This window comes from Epinephelus fuscoguttatus, linkage group LG16 (genome assembly GCF_011397635.1).
Source record: "Epinephelus fuscoguttatus linkage group LG16, E.fuscoguttatus.final_Chr_v1".
NCBI classification, from domain to species: Eukaryota; Metazoa; Chordata; class Actinopteri; order Perciformes; family Serranidae; genus Epinephelus; species Epinephelus fuscoguttatus.
In genome coordinates, this window is record NC_064767.1 from 36,958,933 (window position 1) to 36,979,602 (window position 20,670).

General features: G+C 40.3%; 1 protein-coding gene across 1 annotated transcript in view; it reads right to left on the bottom strand.

Annotated features, from left to right (window-relative positions):
* Window positions 1-1,115: 1,115 nt before the first annotated feature.
* Window positions 1,116-20,670, bottom strand: part of ncapd3 (non-SMC condensin II complex, subunit D3) — a 45,476-nt gene continuing 25,921 nt past the window's right edge. The window contains exons 21-35 of the mRNA XM_049601161.1: window positions 19,028-19,142; window positions 18,536-18,631; window positions 17,919-18,157; window positions 16,390-16,469; window positions 14,008-14,145; window positions 13,270-13,403; window positions 12,812-13,020; window positions 10,515-10,625; window positions 10,077-10,244; window positions 9,186-9,298; window positions 8,026-8,090; window positions 7,616-7,663; window positions 5,324-5,386; window positions 5,114-5,162; window positions 1,116-1,353 (exon numbers count right to left, since the gene is read on the bottom strand). Of these exons, the coding sequence (XP_049457118.1) occupies window positions 1,284-1,353; window positions 5,114-5,162; window positions 5,324-5,386; window positions 7,616-7,663; window positions 8,026-8,090; window positions 9,186-9,298; window positions 10,077-10,244; window positions 10,515-10,625; window positions 12,812-13,020; window positions 13,270-13,403; window positions 14,008-14,145; window positions 16,390-16,469; window positions 17,919-18,157; window positions 18,536-18,631; window positions 19,028-19,142 (1,698 nt within the window). The 3' untranslated portion in view covers window positions 1,116-1,283. The remainder of the gene's footprint in view (window positions 1,354-5,113; window positions 5,163-5,323; window positions 5,387-7,615; window positions 7,664-8,025; window positions 8,091-9,185; window positions 9,299-10,076; window positions 10,245-10,514; window positions 10,626-12,811; window positions 13,021-13,269; window positions 13,404-14,007; window positions 14,146-16,389; window positions 16,470-17,918; window positions 18,158-18,535; window positions 18,632-19,027; window positions 19,143-20,670) is intronic.

The window sequence follows — 20,670 nt, forward strand, 5'->3', positions numbered from 1 at the left end:
TTTGTCAGGGCAGCCCAGGTCAGGACTGCAGCCTGAGACTGATAGGGCCTTCTGCCTTACAACACCTGTCTGCATGCTTTAATATGCAATGCAATTTTATACAATGTATGTAGTAGGGAGTCCCTGGTCTCTCTCTTTCAGCTAAGCGGTCCTATGGCTCAGCTGTTGCTCACTTGAATTTATTACACACTGCAGTTGTTACTCATTAAACTGGATTGATCATTTGAGTAACATCTGGACTCTTAACCTGTCACTTGATTGTTAGATAGACATCCAAACATTCCTACTAGAAGAAATCAAGCTTTGCTTAAGTTCAGTCAGGAAGACTTTCTTTATGCTATATCCATTCACAATTCTGTCTCTATCCCACTTCCACCAATCAGCTGATTATGGACGTTCCCTCTCCTAGTTAGCCAATCCAACTTTGCCACGATCTCCTTCAGCCATTCATGTTGCTACTGCCAAACTATAAATCTGTTCTCCTCTCTGCTCCTGTCAGCTGTCATATTAGGCGGAATCATCCCTCCGCCACCCCATTCACCTCCAGTCACCATATCCAGAGCCCAGGACAAGCTCATCAAAACCCCACTCCTCATCTCATCACCACCATTACAACCACAAACATCTAGACTCCATAAGGGGGTTCCCTGATCTGCTATGTCTTTACCACACTCCTGGAATAGATTACATCATGGTGGGGTCCCATCGGCAAAGATTTTTTTTTGCATTTCTCATACTCTGTTTTTCAGACTCATACATTCTCTTCTCTCAGAGGAAGTCTCTCCTGACTGAAATATCTTTGACTGGCATAAACATTCTTTAGAGATAATTATTGAAATAGAAACTGATATACGGATTTGTTGTCTCAGTGTTAAAGTAATGTAAACACTTCTGAATATACTGATTTAGAGTTTGGATTTAACAGTGTAATATTTCCACTGACTCTCACTTCAAAGGCTGTGGAGCTGAAAATCAAAACATACCATAGTATGTAATAAAAATATGGCACAAAAGTAGCATGTTCCAAAGAAAGCACAGATTTTGATCTGACAATAATGTATATGTGCAAGAATCTGGACAAAAAATTCTTAAGATGTATTGACATCATGCTCACCTTTATTACAAAAAAAAAAAAGACAAACAGTGATACAAACATACCAATAACAAAGATTATAAAATATGAATCAACAGCACATAGATGGAAATGGAGATGTAAGAAGTAATAAAATTAGCAGTTGTGTAAAGACAAAAAGCAGAAGCAAAGACATGACGCTGTATGGCAACTAAACTTTAGATGATTTTTTATTCTGGCGGAGAGGAGACTGCACATTCCACTGCCTTGGTCCAGGAGCTCTGAAACACACAAGAGAGTTGAGTTTTAAATCACATCTTCTGAACAAAAACTGTCTCCTAACACACCTTTGCATGGAGTATAAAGTAACAAAAATATTAATGCAACGTATTGGACAAGCTTCCACTGGTGGAGGGAGAAATCTCATAGAAGATCTCCTAACCTGGACAAAAACAACCAACACTATCTGCATGGAGAGATACCACTGACTGGGCTGTAGGGGTGTGCCCTAAAATACCACAATATTTCAGGGTATTTCTGACAAATTAGAAAAAAATATATTATTAATTAATCATTATTAAAGCCACAGATATAGGAATTTATCCCATCTAACGCTGAAATAATATGTTGCATTCAAACGGATAGTGCACTCTAGTGCCTCACTGTTTCAAATGCGTATTGCAACAACAGTAGCCACTGTGTACCAAAAAGCTATTATAACATTGATTAAACCATGTCATCCAGTACTTCATGGATTACTTTTATTTATTTTTTATTTAAAGGGACAGTGTGTAACATTTTAGTTGTTTATTGGCAAAAATCGATGTCTGCATTCATAAATATGTCATCACTGGTGTACTATTACCTCCACCAATAATCTGACTTATTCTCGTAAAAGGAGAATTTTGGATTTGTTTGTACATTGTGTCCTTGTCTGCTCGCAGGCCTCTCCACTGGTACACCTTCATCTATAAAGCAATTATTGGACTACTCACCTCATACCTCTGCACCTACCTCAGTTTCACATCAAATCTATCATACAGTTTGTGCTCTCTAGACTTTCTATCTGCCTCTGTCCCCAGAACTCATACTGAGCTTGGGAAGAGCGCATTCATGTACTCTGCTCCCTCCTCCTGGAACAGTCTTCAAAAATCACTAAAACTTATAATTTAAAACTCAGCTAACAGGCTTTATAATGGCAAATGGAGTGTGTAAATGTTACTGCATAGTATTTAATCATCATCACACAAGTGTTCTTTTAGTGTGTATTGTGGTGCACTGTTTCTGTTTAAAGGCGCTGTATGTAAGAATGTGGCCAAAACGGTTACTGCACTCAAATTCAAAATACTGGGGGCACTGGTGGCTTAGTGGTAGGCGCCCCATGTACAAGGCTGTTGCCGCAGCGGCCCGGGTTTGACTCCGGCCTGTGGCCCTTTGCTGCATGTCACTCCCTCTCTCTCTCCCCCCTTCACGCTTGTCTGTCCTATACACTGCCGCGAGTCGTGTCCGCCCCCCCCTCCCCTACAGATTCGAGGTTGCTGGACAGCGGCACGCTGGAGACTGATTTGTTTGCCCACGGGCGGCAGCCGTGGCGGGGCCGCGTCACCGCGTCCTTGATCTTCGGTTTTCCAGTGGACCATTTGAGCAAGTCCGGCTTCTCTGCTGCTAACGCTGCTGCCGGGATACAGCTGAGGAGACTTCTAATGCTATGTACTGGGACACTGCTAATGCTGCTTGCCGTGCTGCTGTAGCTCAGTCGTAACTGTAACTGATGCTGAGACTCTACTGACTGTGTGACTGGTAGACGGCGGTGGGTGGCGCAACAGGCCAAAACACAAATTCAAAACATAAACATGATTTGCGGACCATAAAATTTTTTTTTAAATGCAAATATTCTGGCTGTACTATTGTTGTCGGTGAGATCAGTATGTTATATTAACATTATTCCTTAGTCTCTGTGACATATTAGGAGGATGTTATGACTATTTGCTTGAGATTTCTTACATATAGCTCCTTTAACATGAACTTTTCCTCCTCAGGATCCCCTGTTGCCACCTCCTCTGCCCCATCCAGCCCTCTCCTCCTCCTCCCCCTTCCCCCACTGGACTGTATTTGTAGGGCATAACCCCTCCATAGGACTCTGGGCCTTCCTCTCTTTTTCTCATGTCTGTGCTTTTTCTTTATGTGTGTCTTATTATGTTTTGTTCTCTAATGCTGCCATTTTGGCCAGGCCTTGCTCGTAAAAGAGATCACTTGATCTCAAGCAAATCTGCCTGGTAAAATAAAGGTTAAACAGTTCCCAAATACAAAAATGTACCCTGGAATCGTTATATATAAATCAGCAGGAGATTACTTCTGTTTTAGCAAAATCCTAAATGATTTAGTTTTTTTCCCACCTGGACCTTTATGCTCTGCCATTTCTCCTCTAATCATCACGCTGTAACCTGTGACAGGCTGTTATGCTACCATAACTCTTTTTTGTCGAGCCCTGAGTGTCACATAGGTTTACATTACCAAGGGTTTAATCGTGATGATACTGACTCCCATGTGTGCACGGCGAGAGAGGAGAGGGAGAGACTATGTGCTGCTGCCAGAGGAGCTGCTGTATGAGTTCCCTCTGCAGGGAGGGTAACTCACGGTAATTCACTATGAGAGTCTGAGAAGTCCGGGGCTGTTCATAAAACATTCAGGATGCCACAGTTTATTCCACACTACTGAAGCTGCTCCTCTTTTTAGAACCACCACCGAGTCAGTAATAATTTTGCTTTCAGCCATGCTTGTTGTTGCTGTGGGTAGCAGTATGATGTCAGTATGTCAACAAGCTGAAGTATCGCGAGTATCACATTATACGTTTTTCATATCATATTAAAAAAATATACTGGTATTATCGTAAATGAGATAATATGGCACATCCCTACTGGGAGAGGAAGGAATATATATATATATATATATATATATATATATATATATATATTTATAGAGAGAGAGAGAGAGAGAGAGAGAGATTCATTTTGTTTGTAATTTAGGTGTACCAGTTCTTTAAAGGGTAAGGCTGGGGGTTATTCATATCTTTTTTAAATTGTCAACATATCCCATGAAAAGACCCAAACCACAATGCATTAAGCATGTAGTAAGTTTTTGTTTTATTGGTGAACGTTATAAGTTGTAATGGAGCTGAAATGTGTAACATTACCTTTGTTAAATGTTGCTGTTGTTCCTGACTTCATATGAGTAAAGGAAAATTCTGCTAGCTGCTAGGCTAATTTATACAATGTAAAATGCCTTAGTTTTGTGCTAGTAACATTAGCATTTTGTATTTGTGGGGAAAATGTCTCCAGCAAAACACAAGTGTTTTTTCTGTGAATCTTGGGAGTGACAATGAAGCCGATTGAGCTGATGTGGTTACACGTGCTCTGTGGTTGTGTGGCCAGTTGGATGTACTGCCAAATATATAAAACGACACTGGAGAAGTCTTATGGTAGTAACATGAACATTCACTTCACAGGCAACAGCGCTGGTGGTAATTTCCTGCAGTCAACATACCAATGGCACACTCCCTCGAAATTCTGGGACATCTGTGGCATTGTGTTGTGTGACTGCACATCTTAGAGTAGTCTTTTATTGTGACCATCATACAAGGCACACCTGTGTAGTAATGATGCTGTTGAATCAGCATCTTGATATGCCTCACCTGTCAGGTGGATGGATTATCTTGGAAAAGGAGGAGTGCTCTCTTACATGGATTTTAACAAATTCGTGATCAAATTTTAAAGAAATATATCTATTGAGTGTGTAAAAAAACAAAAGTGTTGGCGTTTAAATTGTTGTTCAGTGTACTGGAAATGGAAATCTCTGATGGATCATTTTTTTATTCACAAATGCTGGTTTAGATTAATTAAAAACACAGCTTTCACCATTTATTTACATGATATTATTGTTACTGTTAACTCTTTCAAACTACATGAGAAAGTGCTAGCAGAACTAGAACTGTGACTGAAAATACAGACCGTGTGAAAGCAATGACAGAAGTAGTGAACTTACTGCTGCTCATTTGACCGCACATGAAGAACACTGGTCTCCCCGACGAGACCTGTGAGGACATAGCAGACACAGATTTATCTAAACCTAAACCATCTCAAAGTAAATGCAGAGTTGAGGTTGATTTTTAACAAGACAGAAGGTTCTCATACTCATTAACTGCTGCCTCAACACCTAGCTAGTAAGTTTACGAGAGAAGTCAGAGTAACTTACTTGTTCCTCGGTCACTGAAGATTGCGCTCAGTCCTTCATCAAAAGTTAAATTGATGTTGACACCTGGATTACAGGGAGGAGGACAGATGGACAGTTGGGGTTTAGGGTGTGGGGGTCAGATAAAAGATCTTCTCAATAAGGTAACAACACTAAAATGACAAAATCTGCAACACATAAAGACTGGACTAAAATGTTAAATCAATCAGAGGTAGTCTAAGATTAATAGAAGAACCAGTAGCAGCACAAAACTCCCCCTAAAATCTACTAGTTTTTTCATTTTTAGATTTCTGTTGGTGAACAGATTAAACAAACGAGATGCATCGTGTTCATCAGAGAGCTTTAGAGGTGTTTGTAGATGCATGTTTTTAACTTTTAACAGAGCCAGGCCAGCTGTTTCTCCCTGCTTCCAGTCCTTATACAACAGTAAGTTAATTATGTCCTGACTGCCAACATGCAGACATAAGATTGATATCAATCCGAACTTCCTACTCTTGTAAAAAATGTTATTTATTAACTTTACTTCCCAAAATGTTGAACTTTTCGAGATTAACAAAAGCACATTTAAAAGTAAAAAGCATTCAGACTATGAGAACACAGCCATGTGTGAAAGGGCTCCCATGAATTATTAAGGGACACATTTTCAAAGCTTTACTATGACTTTTCAAGGACCCATTAAAAAAAATAAATAAAAAAATCCCATGACCATTCACAACGCATAACATGAACACAACTGTACAGTACACTTAATTCCAAAGGTTAATTATATTATCACATGCTGGCCGCAGGCACAGATAAGAGCAGTAGTGCTCCCAGAGTGAGGAAGTGACAGCTGACAGTTCCATGGGCCTGTCAGTTAATTTGTTTGACAAAAAAAAAAACTCCTTACATATGCTCTGTACCTTTGAACTACCACGCTCAAAGTACGCATTGATGGTCTGAGTGGTAACTAATAGCCTTAGGCTGCTGATGTAGATTTTGCTCAATCTAAAAAATGCTGCACAATTTAAAAGTTATTGAAATGTCATTCAAAAACATCAGATTCAAACTCTATTCAAACATAATTCCAGGTACCTGTCATATATGGAGGGAAAGACTACACATGAAAAGAAAATAACAAATTGTAAGCGATGGTAAAAAAAAGACCATGCATCGATGCATAGCTACACAGAGCACAGCTATGCTTCATCAACAGCTAGCTACAGAAAACAAATTTGCCATTTTGTTAGATTAGGTTTACGGAGATTATTGTAACAATTAATTTCATCACACACAACAAAATGTTTTTCAAAACTTTTAAGGACTGTACTAATTCCATGACTTTTCCAGGCCTGGAAAGAGAGTTTTTCATAATTGTGGGAACCTTGTGTACAATATTTGCAGTGAGAAATGATTTTTCAAACTGCAGTCTGGTGCTTGACATTTCCTGGATCCATCTTTTTCATTTTCATATCCTGTGTATAATTCTTGTCGTTTAGATTGCCTGTGCTGTTTTTGTTTTTATGCCATGTTTTGCCATTGTTATAATTTTCTTCAGTGCTGCCAACACGTTTTTTATATGTCACATCAGAGGCGGACGTCTCGTGCCACATGTAACGCCCGCCTTTATAGCTTCTGCGATGCCGGCATGCTGTCTGAAATCACATACTGGAGCAGAATGATGCAGCTGTTGTTTAGTTCTGTGTAAAAATGCAAAGGCGCCCTCTGTAGTGGGTCTATAGCGCCATCTTTGTGTAAAATGGGCTGTTGACATCCCAGTCTCAATAAACCTATGTACCAGTGCCTCTTCATGCTTGTGGTGTTGACAAATTTGATCAAACTGACAAAGACTCAAACTAAAAACATTTCCTGTATAAATTTCATTATTATTATTATTATTATTATTATCATTATTATTATTATTTCATTTTTCAGAGTCTAGTTTTGATTTTTTTTAATTTCGGTTAACTAAAATGTTTTTCACACCTTGGTTTAGTTTTTATTTTAGTTTAAGTAAATTACAATAACCTCGTTCTGTGCATACTATATATATTGCATGTGTGAGGTTTCTTTAATTTTTGTACCTGTTGCAGTGTTTTTAGGGGAGTTTTTCTTTATCTGAAGCCAGGGTCTAAGGACAGAGGGTGTCGTATGCTGTATAGATTACAAAGCCCCTTAAGGCAAGTCGTGATTTGTGATATTGGGCTTTATGAACCTGACTGACCTGACTTAATACACACTTATGGATGACAGCATGCATTGAATATCAGGTGTGTGATGTGTTGCAGAGGTTCAGACAGCACTGTGGGCTCCTACCTTTTGGTGTGCTGATGGCTCTGTCAGTCACTGCTCCTTTTGGCATCACTGTGAAGTCAAATAAGACAGTCAGTCAGGATGCTTTCAAATACTGACTTTGAATAGCAAAATAATCAGTCTGAATAAATTAACTATGAAAACTAAGTACTTATGATAATCAGAATAGGGATTCTATGAAATAATTTAATTACACTTTTTCATTGTGTTGATGTATGAATCAGTGCCCACACAGAATGGTCCTTCAAGTTCAGAGGACTGTTTGGTTTATTCTTTTTTTCCTGGTGCTATGACCTCTGACCCTTGAATCCCTAAAATGACACTTCTCCAACTGCTGCACTCAAGGGGATTTTAGATGAGCTCCCATAAACGTGTAACATGAAACTGTAGTTTTAACATCCAATGTGTCATACCTGTTCTTTCCAGAGCGATTGATTTAGACTGGACATGTTCCTCCTGCCTGACTCTGTCCGCACGCCTGATAAAACACACAGAGACAGAAACATTGTCTTTTTTTTAAAATGATGCCAAGTACATGCATACTGCACCAAGGGCAATCCACAAAGTGAAAAAAAAAGAAAAAGCAAGAATGGAAAAAGTGGGTACCCTGGGGATCTAATGAAGACACATACCAAACAAGTGCAGTGTCCCCATGGGTGCAGATCCCGGGGGGGACGGGGGGGACATGTCCCCCCCCAAATTCTGAAAAACACAAATTGTCCCCCCCAATTCTAAATAGCTTAAATGATTGAAATTGAACAAATGTATACAGTAGTCCTATATACTGGGAGAAAGGGAAGATGATGAGGAGAAATGGGAATCCGTGAGAGGCGAGAGATGAGAACATGAGTGGACATAACATGCCTGAGACCCTGAAACTAGAAGTAGCATTAACTAACAGCGAAGCAGTGAAAAGGAGGGTGATGGCTGGTTCCATGTACTACTGGCTGTTTAAGAGAAATAAACAGTAAAGGTAAGCATATGATTCTCTTTGTAGTGCTTTTTGAATGACTTGGTGATGGTGATGAGCCTCTATGAAATCGTGAAATATGCTGGCAATCTCAAGCGCTCTGTGGGCATGATTTGCACGCGTGCAATTAAAAAAAAATCACAACTGACTGTGTCCCCCCCAAACTTGTCATCAGATCTGCACCCATGAGTGTCCCTGATTCAATACCAGCTTTTGTTGCATGTCATACCCCCTTTTATCTCTCTTTCCCAAGATTTCCTGTCTGTGTCTGCACTATGAACTATTCAATAAATGCCTAAAATCTTAAAAAAAAAAAACTCTTTTAAAGAAAATAGTAAATAAAAGTAAAATAAAAAACTGTCATAGTCCTTTAATTAACTTCCTAGCTACAACCAAGATGAATTGACCCACTGCACCAGAATACAGTATTAAAGTCTGAGCAGAAAGTTAATGCTTCAGTCTGCAAAATGCACTTATTATTGGAGTCACTGAACTCTGTGTGCGACTTAAAGAAAGGGATAATCAACAGTTATAAATCAAAGATGAAAACAACAGCCTGCAGTGAGTTCTTGGTGTTGCTCAGCTGCTGTGATGGAAACCTACTTGTCAGTTTGTGCCAGTCTGGCAGACAGGGGGTTTGGACGTGGTGGCTGTGGTGTGGCAAAGATAAACGGAAGGAGGGGCCTGGACCTGACGGGAGAGCCCTGGACTGAACGCTGAGGAGAGAGCAGAATCACAATGACACCTTCACTGACTGTGGGGAACTCTGAGACACTGGCCCTTGTTGCTAATGCAAGAAAATTAGTTTCATTATAATAACTTAAAATAATGAATAATTCATTGGTCATTCTTCCACAGTCGAAAATGATGTTATCAAATCACTACAATGGTGTAAAGAAAAGCAGCAAATCCTCACATTTGAGAAGCTAAAACCAGAAACAGCATTTTAACTTAAATGATTAGTCAGTTATCAAAACAGATGCTGACTAATTTGTCAGTCAATAAAAAATGCATTAACTGAATAACAAATTCAGCTCTAATAACTTCATTTAATTACAATTTAATTAAATATTATAATACAGAGAAACAGTAAATATTGTCTGAAATTAGAATAATGTCACACAACACATCAGTGTTCAAAACAACTTTTCACATATTCATCCTTGTACAGTGTATATCTGATAATATATTCAATCTAAAAATACATTTACAAAATATGTATGTTTTTATGACTTCCTGTAAAGCACGATGCACCTTTTTAAAATTGCACAACATTGCACAATTGCAATGCAATATATTTTTGATTTTTCAAACTGCTAATTCAGTCTCCATCGTCATTCTAAAAATCAAATAAAATGTTGTGCAATAATTGAAGCCTAATTTTGCATATGAGCTATTAAATCTATTAAGTAATGTCATTAAATACGGGCAACTGACACACATAAAAGTTTATTCTTTTAAAGTTGCACTTGAGTCTATGTGGTGTGTTCTAACCTGTGCAGTGGGAGTCCTGGTGTCTCCTGTCAAGTTGCAGTTGTCCATCTGTTGCTCCATCTCTCTCTCCTTCTCAGACATCTTCAGAGCAAAGTCAACCTCAGCTGCCAGCTGCTCATCTCCGGAGAAAAACTCCTTAACCTCGTTACGGTAGTCCTGCATCATCACCTGATGGGAACAATGGCGTCATGGAGAAGTGTCACACAGGTGGGTGCAGCCTTGAAGGGCTTCCTGCTCCAAGGCTCCAATAATGACTCTTTTCATAGTACAGGTTGCTGACCCCTATCTTAGGCAATTCAATACAGTAGTAAAAAAACAAAACAAAAAATAACAACTTGTAGCATATCATCTTTGTACACCTTTTTTTCCTCATGGTGCCTGTCATCATGCTGCACACCAGTCGCATAGAGCATCCACGACTGCGTGCTGTAGTCTCACCTGAAGGTAGGCCATGAGGTCTCGGAGGACAGGAGAGCGTTTCTGCTCCAGCAGGTTCTTCAGACTGATGATGAGAGGAACTGAGTTCTCTATGAAGGCCTTCTTCTGAACCTGTGGATCAAAGCAGGAAGCTCAACTCAATTTTTTTAATAGTATTCAACAGCTGGTGCTTTTTGGAGGACGCTTGTATCATCAAACTCGTACTGTACCTGCAGCCTGATGTGGACTCAACCTGCAATGTTGGGCAGTTGTGCAATACGTAGTAATGTGTTACAGTAATGTAATTACTTTAATGAGTAGTGCAATGTAGTACAATTTGTTATTCAGTAATTATATTACATTTACTAATACCACTAACACAATTTTGATGTTTGGGGATCAAATTTTTAGCTGTCTAACCAGGAGTTAATGTAGGGTTAATATCAGTTTGGTCTCTCTGTGTTCAGTGGACACAGCAGTCCGGGATGTGCTAACGGCATATGGGTTTTAGGTGGGGGGGTGGGGTGATAAGACTCTACCAATGGAGAGAAAATTGGGTCCTGGTAATCCCAAAGTTGTCTTATTCAGATGTGTGATGTAAGGCTGGGGTCAACCACAGAAAATCTTGGACAGCTGAAATTCTTACTCTTCAACCAACTGATTGGTCGATGGGGGGAAAAATCTGCATGTTATCTCTGGATTAACTACATTGGCCACAGTGTGCAAATTTTTTTCTTGAGGCCAGCATATTTTTGGATTCTTTGCAATGGGAGTGCCATGTTTTGCTATAAATGCCAGCAGGATGACGAGGCGCTGAGCATCTAATCTGCTTTGAGCACTACACGTTTGGCTTTTTTTCTGTTTAATGAGAGCTGAAAAATGTTCCACATTGGTTAATATGCTGCACTGGTCACTGTCACTTTTCACCCAGCTGTCAATTCAGAGTGGAGGAGGGGCGAGACAAACACCACAAAGACCAAATGTAACATCGTATATGTAAAAGTGCTGAAGTGAACAGCAACAACAACAGCAGAGGAGAAATTCATGCTGCTGGTCACACAGAGTGGCAGGTCCATCCTTTCTCCCTACATGTTTCAGTCTTCCCCTCATCCAGAGCAAGGGTCAGAGCAAAGACTCTAGCTTAAGTACTCCACCTTGTACTGACATTTTTACTTCTGCTGATATTCTGTATCATAGCCAGATGCAACCAAAGCATCACAGCTAGAAAAATGCCAGCACTCCCTGCTGGGCATTTTTCAGAAGAGCACCTGGTGTTTTCAGCTGGAAAACTAGAATTACAACCATGCCACTGTATGCCTCTGCAAGTCAAGTTGCAGTTACAGCTTACATCCATGTCTGTTCAGACTCATGCAGAGTCATAACAGTAAGTAGTTCTTCAAATATAGATGTTGAATCAGCACAGTTTTAAGGTGGACACCCAAGATTAGTGTCACCAATTCAGTATCTGACCAAATGTCTTCTCTTCTGTTCCTGAATTATGGTGCTGAATATTGGCCAGAAAACATTATGATGTCACATTGATGTTGACCTTTGACCTTTTGGATATTATATGTTATCATTCCATCATTTTGATGTAGCTGAGCAGAGAAATATTAGTAAAGAAACGAGTTGTGTAATGCTACTTTCACTGCTGAGTAGAGCTGTTCTGATACTGATACCAGTATTGGAAATGCCTCTGATACTGCCTAAAATGCTGGATCGGGTATGCAAGTCTATGCACCAATCCAATATCATGTAATTCATTATTAAACTGTAAACGCCCAGAGGTCATTATGTCATACAGGCTGGGACATACTAGTACTTTTATTTACTATTTTTAAATATCCCTGGAATGCTGCAGTCTAGAAACTTACTTTAAATGGCCTCTGCTTTGTCACCATTGTAGTTTTCAGAAGAGAGCCCCAGTGCAATCGTAGCCCTTTCAGAAGCATTGTAATCCAGCATTGTACAGCAGTGTTTTAGAGACTTTATAAAATTAATAAATCCAACAACAAATGTCTTTGTGATTATTTATCCATTAATCTGAGTTAAAGGGTGTTGTTGTTGCTGGTAGGCATTAGCTGAAGCCTACTGAGTGCAAGATCAATCACATGATGCATTGGGTAACAAGTTGTTATTCCATTTTTTAAACACTTTATTTGGCTTCTTGTAACCGAAATTGGTTAGTTATCAGAATCAGTATCAGCAAGGAAAACTTATTATCGGAACATCTTTACTGCAGAGTTATCACAGTAGTAAAGGATTGTCATTTTTTTGATGAGTAACTGATTTGAAGTAACTTAGCCCATGATACTCACCTGTGACACCACCTTCTTCTGTGCGGCCTGCAGGACAGCCTTGGCCATGGTGGCCATGTTCTCTTCCTCTGGGTCATCCCCTGTAGCACCTCCTGCTGGAGTAGATATGGCCTGCAGCTTCATCTCCTTCAGACTCAAGATGTTGAAAGTCTCTGACAAAATTTCCACACCATCTGCATCAAGAGGCAACTCCTCATCTGCAAAGCATGCTGGGATAGGAAAAGGCAAAAGGTTATAATTTATTTCTTTTTTCAGATTAAATCTGTTCTAGGCCCAAATTAGTGCTTTCTAACAGTCCAGAGTTCACAAAGAAATGTGTTTAGATGCCCCAAGATGTTAACTTTTCCTAAAACATCCCTGAATGAAGAAGAGCTCAATCAGTTATTTTATACTCCAAGAGAAACCACCAGAGAAAGAAAAACACTTAGACCGCTTTCTCAATCCACACATGTGCTCACCTAAGACAGTTTGGTTGATTTTCATGGTGATGTTGAAGCGCTGGGCATCTGTAAAGTGCTCCAACAGGAAGCGGTAGATGCGAAAACGCTTCTCGCGGTGCTGAGCTCCTTTCAGGGAGAACCGAGCCTTTTCTCTGCATTGATCAAATAAATAAGTCAATGTACTGACAAAAAAAAAAAAAAAAGACTGAATGAACTTAACAAATTATGCTACATGATACAAACTACTGTTTCAGTTTATTTGTCTTGTGAGATGAAACAGAATTGAATTTAAACCCAGCAAGCTATAGTCGTGATTTAAATGTATTGGCTATATTTAGCTCCGATTTAGTCTAGCTACACGTAACGCAAATCTAGCCGATTTAATTTTGAAATTGATTAAATGTAATTTTCGCCATTGCAGATGGCGTGCGGTATGATATTCAATCACGTATGGAGAGTCAACAGTAATTAAAATATGTTTATCTCCATTTTTTGGACATGGTCTCTACATAGCCATATAATTGAAGACGTCTACACTTTGGCTATGGTTAGACGTCTACCAAATTTTCACTGACAACCCAAATTCAGCCGTGATTTAGCCTAGACGTCAGGTCTTCATGTAGATGGCTATTAGACGCTTTTTAAACCAAAAAATGCTTGCTGGGAAGTGTCATCCTTGAAAATAATCACAGCGAAGGAAAAAAAAAAAAAGCTAAATGTGGAATTGACAGAATCAATATCTACACAGCTTCTTACCTCTCACTTTGAGGGAACTTGTTGTAGGACTTGTGTTTGTTGTAGGAGTTGAAGTGGAAGATGCACTCGATGAAGTGCTGGCTGAACATTTCTGGGTTCTTCTTTAGCAGCAGGTGGAGCAGGCAGTATTCGCACAAACTGGAACAGGAAACAGGAGGCGCTCAGGTTTGATATTGTGGTGCATTTACTTAGGTGCTCAGAACAATTTTAGAGCTAAGCACGTGTATTTCATCATCAGTTCATGTGCAGTGCCTCATATAGCAGATAATACAGTATGGCTCATATGGAGAAAATGTTTGTGCGCTATGATCTTTGTTTCAGACATTACAATAGTGAAACAACAATTTAGGTATAAAATGTCACAGTTTGTTTGTTGTAGATGATTCCTAGACCCAAAGAATAAATAATTCCCTATTACCATGTTCTGGATGCTAGGGATGCCATGGTGAGGACATTTTCCCATCGGTTAATAAACTTAAATAACTTACTGATTACAGTAGACATTTTACAGAAAAGATATTCAGCACTGACGCTCAATATCTGCAGAGCACTTTATTAAGTTATTCCTAATGCATGTTCCTGGTTCCCAGGAGGGAGCCCTTCTGTGTGGAGTTTGCATGTTCTTCCCGTGTCAGTGTGGGTTTTCTCCGGGTACTCCAGCTTCCTCCCACAGTACAAAAGACATGCAGGTTGGTGACTCTAAATTGTCCGTAGGTGTGAATGTTAGTGCGAATGGTTGTCTGTCTCTATGGGGTCTAGTTTCCCGGCGCAGCGCAGGGTGGCGAACCCCGCGCAGAGCTAGTTTCGAGCAGCGCAACCCGAGGCGCGCTCAGTTTGGTAGTTTGGCAGACCGAGGTGCGCTGAGATTGGTGTGGCTGCGCAGCAGGGGGAGGTGTCGACAGATCCAGCTTGGCGCAGTGACAGTTTTGTGCCAAAAGGCTTCGCCAAAGGTGCGCTAAAAGCTCGCCAACTGAAACCACGTCTACTGTCAGCGCAGGGGGAGCGCAGCCAGTGTAAGCCGAAGTTTGGCTGACCAGCAGACAGTGCACACACGTCACCGAAACCTCACAGGCAGGTTTCCAGAATATCAGGCACATTAACGATGCAATAAATACCCAAAAAAAACACTATTCAATGCAACTATCTGCAATCAGCACATAAATGTATCTCTATATCGACTGTCCCGTCACATCTGATGTCAGATCAAAGGGGATTGGCACTGTTTGGCACGTTTGGCATGCGTAATGGAAACCCAACCTGATTTGATTAACACAGCTACAAACTAATGAGTTCACATCCCTCTCAGCCAACCACAAACAGCCACAGCATCAGATAGGGAGTATATATTCAGCATCTGTCATGTTAGAAAAGCCAAAAGAAAAGAAACAGAGTGAGACTGCGAGAGAGAAAGAGAGAGAAAGAGAGAGCGCACGCGCACGAGAGAAACGCAACATTGATTTACAGTTGTGGTGACCTCCTCCCAGGCTACCTTTGCATCATCAGCCCGTGGAGGTCTGCTTGCAGTTCCATATATTCGGACACTGCGAGCTTGGACCTCCCGGACCAAAACAGTCAGTCAACAATCAGTTTCCTCCTGGGAGGAGTTTGGTCGTCTGATGCTGCTGCTCTCTTCTACCATGGCGAATTGAGTAAACTCTCATTACGCCTTCGCGTGGCGCATTTAAGGGCGCGGAGAGGGGCTCATTTGATTGGTGTGATGTGTGTAAAACCCACTCCACGCCTTCTCTCCTCCCTCTTTCCGACTTGCGCCGGTAGGAGGGATGGAGGTGGGATAGAGGCGTAGCTGGGTGGGTGGGATAGGCTCCAGCCCCCCTGCGACCCTCAAGAGGATAAGCGGTTACAAAAATAAATGAATGGATTGTAGCATCTGCTGTTCCACTAATTATTGATTTAAAAAAAAAAAAACCTGATCCTGACCAACATTAAATACATTAAATAGCCTCCCCTGCTATCGCCAGAAGCACCAGATATTTCTACAGTTTAAGGTGCATCTCAAAAGAAGCAAAGAGAAAGAGAATGGCAAGTGCTTGGTCTGCGGATGAAACACAAGCCTTGCCTCCTGTTTGTAGAGGGAATCCTGCGTACATTTGTACAGTGCAGAGAGAAATTTAATAACACCCTGACAAAAGTACAAGAAAGTTGTTTACCACAGTAACATCAGTGGGCCGGACAAAAAACTGTTCCACTGGTTCACAAGCACAAGTGTGTCATCAGTTAAAGACACACCTTCAAGCAGGTAGTCCTGAATCCCTGCGGTACTGGGCTGACATGAAAAGTCAGACTGAGTCAAGCCAAGCCAACACATGTGTATGGAAAGGACTATTAGTCATCATCTTTCTATCTATGCACAGAGTGATCTACCTTGCGATGGCAGCAACCGGGTCAACCAGCGCCACCATGAAGCGAAAGAAGAGAGAGCCCTTCCATTTCACAAATTCCTCCTAGAAAAAGAATAAAGGCAATTAGAGGAAGACATTAAAAAACACAGTTTGCTAATAGATTCCCAGAGAACAGCCTAGTGGCATGAAGGAGGAAGGCAGAGTTAACTGGTGCAGAATATTCCACCAGGTGGACCAAGATTAAAAGATTAAAAAGTGGCAACCTTTTTGGTGTCCAGTTTGTCAACTTGAACAACTATGAGCTGATTCTTGATTGAGATTTTCATCAGCAATCAGATGTTTCTTAAGCCATTATTTTCAATCTCAATCAAATTCACTGTGTGGAACTGATAATAAAAATATTTCTCTCACAATGGTTTTAATTGTCCTCTTGGTGTCAAAGTTCAAGTCCAGCCCATTTTAATTGATGTTTGACAAATGCAGGGGAGCTGAGAATGCTTTGAATATATTGACCTATTGTGCTCAATTTTCAGGTTCATACTTGTATTTGGGGTTTCTACGAGAACATGTTGACATAGTTTAATGGTCAAAAAAAGACGTTATTTTCCACATACTGTCTGAGCTGGAACACCCGTCTGTTTAAGTCCCGCTTCTGAAATGCCAAGTCTGCTCCAATGAGTCAGTTTATCACGTCTCACACACATGCACTGCCACCATCATTACAGCATAGCAACATAGTATAGCAGCATTTCCTCCCATATAAAATCACGAATAAAAGCTTCTCCACTAAAATCTTTACAACCAGACATGTTATCTAAAATAAGGGACAAATTAACATCTGCCACCAAGATTACAGGTTTCCCTGACGTTAGCATGTAGCTACATGTAGCTATGTACTTGCAACCAGGGAATGACTATAATGCAGTAACTATAGTGCCATTTTCTGCAAAGAAAAAATTCACCAATAAATATTTTTAAAACCAAAGTCTTTACATCCAGACACGTTCCAGTAGGAATCTGATCTGAAATCAGGGAGATATTAACATCTGAAACAAGATTAGAAGTTTCCCTGATGTTAGCATGTAGCTACATGTCGCAGCATATGTAATGTAAACCCTTGCTGTAGTGGCCAAAAGCAGATGACCCTATATCGAAATCAGTCACACAGTCTTTACAGTCTGAAGCCTGAGGGTTTTGCCCACAGAGATTAATTTTATATACAGTATGTTTGCCTAATTACTTGAAACTTTAGTAACATTTAATATGAACGTCAGACACTGACAGAAAATAAGGAAGTATAACAGTTCACATTTAAACTGAACTGAGTTTCAAATGCCTTTGCTGTTGCTAATTTATAATTCAGTATTTTCAAATAGCGTTTGTTGTTTTTATATAAAGTCAACTGAAGAAAATTTGAGACAGCGACATGGCCTTGGACTTAAAATTATAGATGTTGATATAACCCAATTTCTGTTACACGAAACTACAATGAGTAATGAAATACATTTTTCAGACTGCAGCCCAGTGTAGAATATGTAGAACAGTTCCCACCTGGAGCAGGTTGGTCAGCATGACGAGAGTCTGCTCCCTGATGACAGCTTCATTGTCTCGCAGACAAGCTGAGATGTTGGGGATGTAGTGATCCACAATGTTGGTGTATCGAACACACAGATCGCACATAATCACAACCACATTGTTGCGCACAGCCACCTCGGTGCCAACCTCCAGCTCCCTGGCAAACACCGGCAGGTACTTCTGGACTAGTTCCTCATGCTGCAGACACAGTTTACCTGAACCACACAGACACCAATGGAGACAATGGAAATACTCAGTTACAAAGTCCCTCGCATATAAGATAAAGCACAACCATAGAAATATACATATAAACAGTACATACATATATACACATACACCTACTTATGTGTGAAACACTGACAAGATTTAAAGCACACAACAAAAATAAACAAACCTAAAGGCAGAGATAATCATAAAAAGGCTAACTTATAGAGGTGAGTTTTCAGCAACTGCTTAAAACCATCCACAGATTCAGTCAGAATTCTGACTTTTAACTCAGAACTCAAATATAATTTCTACACGTGGCCCTAATCATTGTCCGTATGAAATAAACACAAAGCAGACAGATATAAACTGAGAGATGGACAGTTTACCTAAAGCGATGACTCCATGAGCTCTGACTCTGGTAGACAGAGAGTTTGCTTTGAACTGGGACAGGGGCAGAGATGCTGGCAGCTCCTCAGGACACTCTGTCAATGATCAACATAAAGACCAAGTCATGCATCATACCACAGTATACATTTAATATTTTCTGTTACATTTTTAAGCCCATATGTGTAGGGTTGTGTTTGTTACTTTGGCTTCTTCTAAAAGTGGTATAGAAAATACACTGTAGCACAGAGCAAAGCATTCTACCTAAGCAATATTTTTTCAACTTCACATTCTTATGTAATAGTTATATGGAAAATAATACATTGGCTGGTGGGAGGAGTACACCTGATAACACCACTTGTCTCACAATTCTTTCTGCTAACCTCCAAACCAGGTGTCAAGATGTTCAGTCAGAACACACAGAGAAACATTTCAGAGCCTGTTGATTTGAAAGAGACAGTATCTCTGTTTCTAAAGTTGTCCTTTCTCCGTACCTGCCAGTTTGCCAGAGTGTGTTGTGAGGACGGATTCCACCAGCAACACTGTCCTTTTGCCAACCTTGGCAGGACAGTGGAGTGATGCCACACCCAGGGTGTGGAGGTGTTTTACCTGGAAGAGAGAGCGTTTTCAGCTATATCAAGTACTGATCTGGCATGGTGCAGCACCCTGAGACCCATCCACACTAATTTGCAAACATATCTTTTTCAGCCCTGCATGCAGAATAAATGCCCCAAAACTAGGCTTTTCCAACATGCTGTTGTCTGTAACTTCTATGGTGACCTTCTATTCTAAATGTTAATGTAGTACAATCCAAGCAGAGCTGTTGTCAGAAACCTGGACTTTGACTGATTTTATCAGATGAGGCAGTGACTCTACAATAAAGATTTCATCACTGCAGTGCAGCAGCTTGAGAATGACTTCTGGCTGACAAGTAGTGTTTATGAGCTGTGATTAAATAGCTATTTCATCCTTGTTCAGTTGTCTGACAAGAGAAACAGATACATATGTAGCTGAGAACTATATGAATTCAGCTGTATTAAACACAGTTGAGGTAAATGAACAGAGGTGTAACAGGCTGACACTCGGCAGAGTAACTGACTGTGAGTAGCCTGTTCAGTCACAGATGACTGTGTAGTAGCAAGGTTAAAGAAGACAGCTGTCTGCTTTCTCCATTATTAGCCTGATCTTGTGTTAATTTTGTGATAAAATAAGGATTTGGTCAGCTGGGCTGTCTGTCTCACTCACTCTACACCAGATGCTGGCAGCAGTGTTGGGGAGTGTTGTTCCAGTAATATATTACATTTTAGCATTAACAAAGCAGGATCCAACAGGATTTCAGGTAATATTATTACATTTACAATGTCACGTAATGCATTACCCCCCGAAATAAACTGTTGCAATTGTATGTGCAAGTCATAAGGTAGTCTCAAATCATAACCTTCAAGGTATGTTAAGTTAAAGCAAGTCCCAAGTCACTGTGGTGAAAATCAAGTCAAGTCCTTGCTGTAAGTCAAGCAAGTTGAGTCAAGTCATTGGTCAGGTCAAGCGAGTCACAAGTCAAGTCATACTCACAAACTCATAAAGATAACATAACATAAACTGCATCTAGTGGTGGAATGTAACTAATTACATTTACTCAGGTGCTGTACAAATCTGAGTCTTTTCCTCTCATGCCACTGTCTACCTCTACTACACTACATTTACCTGACCATTTTAGTTACTAGTTACTTTACAAATGAACCCACATGTATCATGCAGATAGAATTGAATAAAACCACATGATGAAGCTCATGATGCCGCTGTACATACTGCCATTCCTCCGAGGAGAACTGCAGGCAGAAGGACAGAGCTGTGGTAGTGTGGGAACAAATATCAGCTGGCGGGTCTTCCCCCGCTGTGATATATGAATCATCATATTTTAAAAACAAAACATAACTTCTCTATATCTAGAAAAATACAAATATTAAATAAAGTCATGAATACCAAGTCCAAGTCAAGTCGAGTCTTTCATCAGTTTGCAACCCAAGTTGGACTTGAGTCAAGTCATATGACTTGAGTCCCCCACCTCTGCCTACAACTGCAGAGCGACACTGGCCCACAGCCCCGTTCTTCTGCATAACTCTGGTGCTGCTGTAGC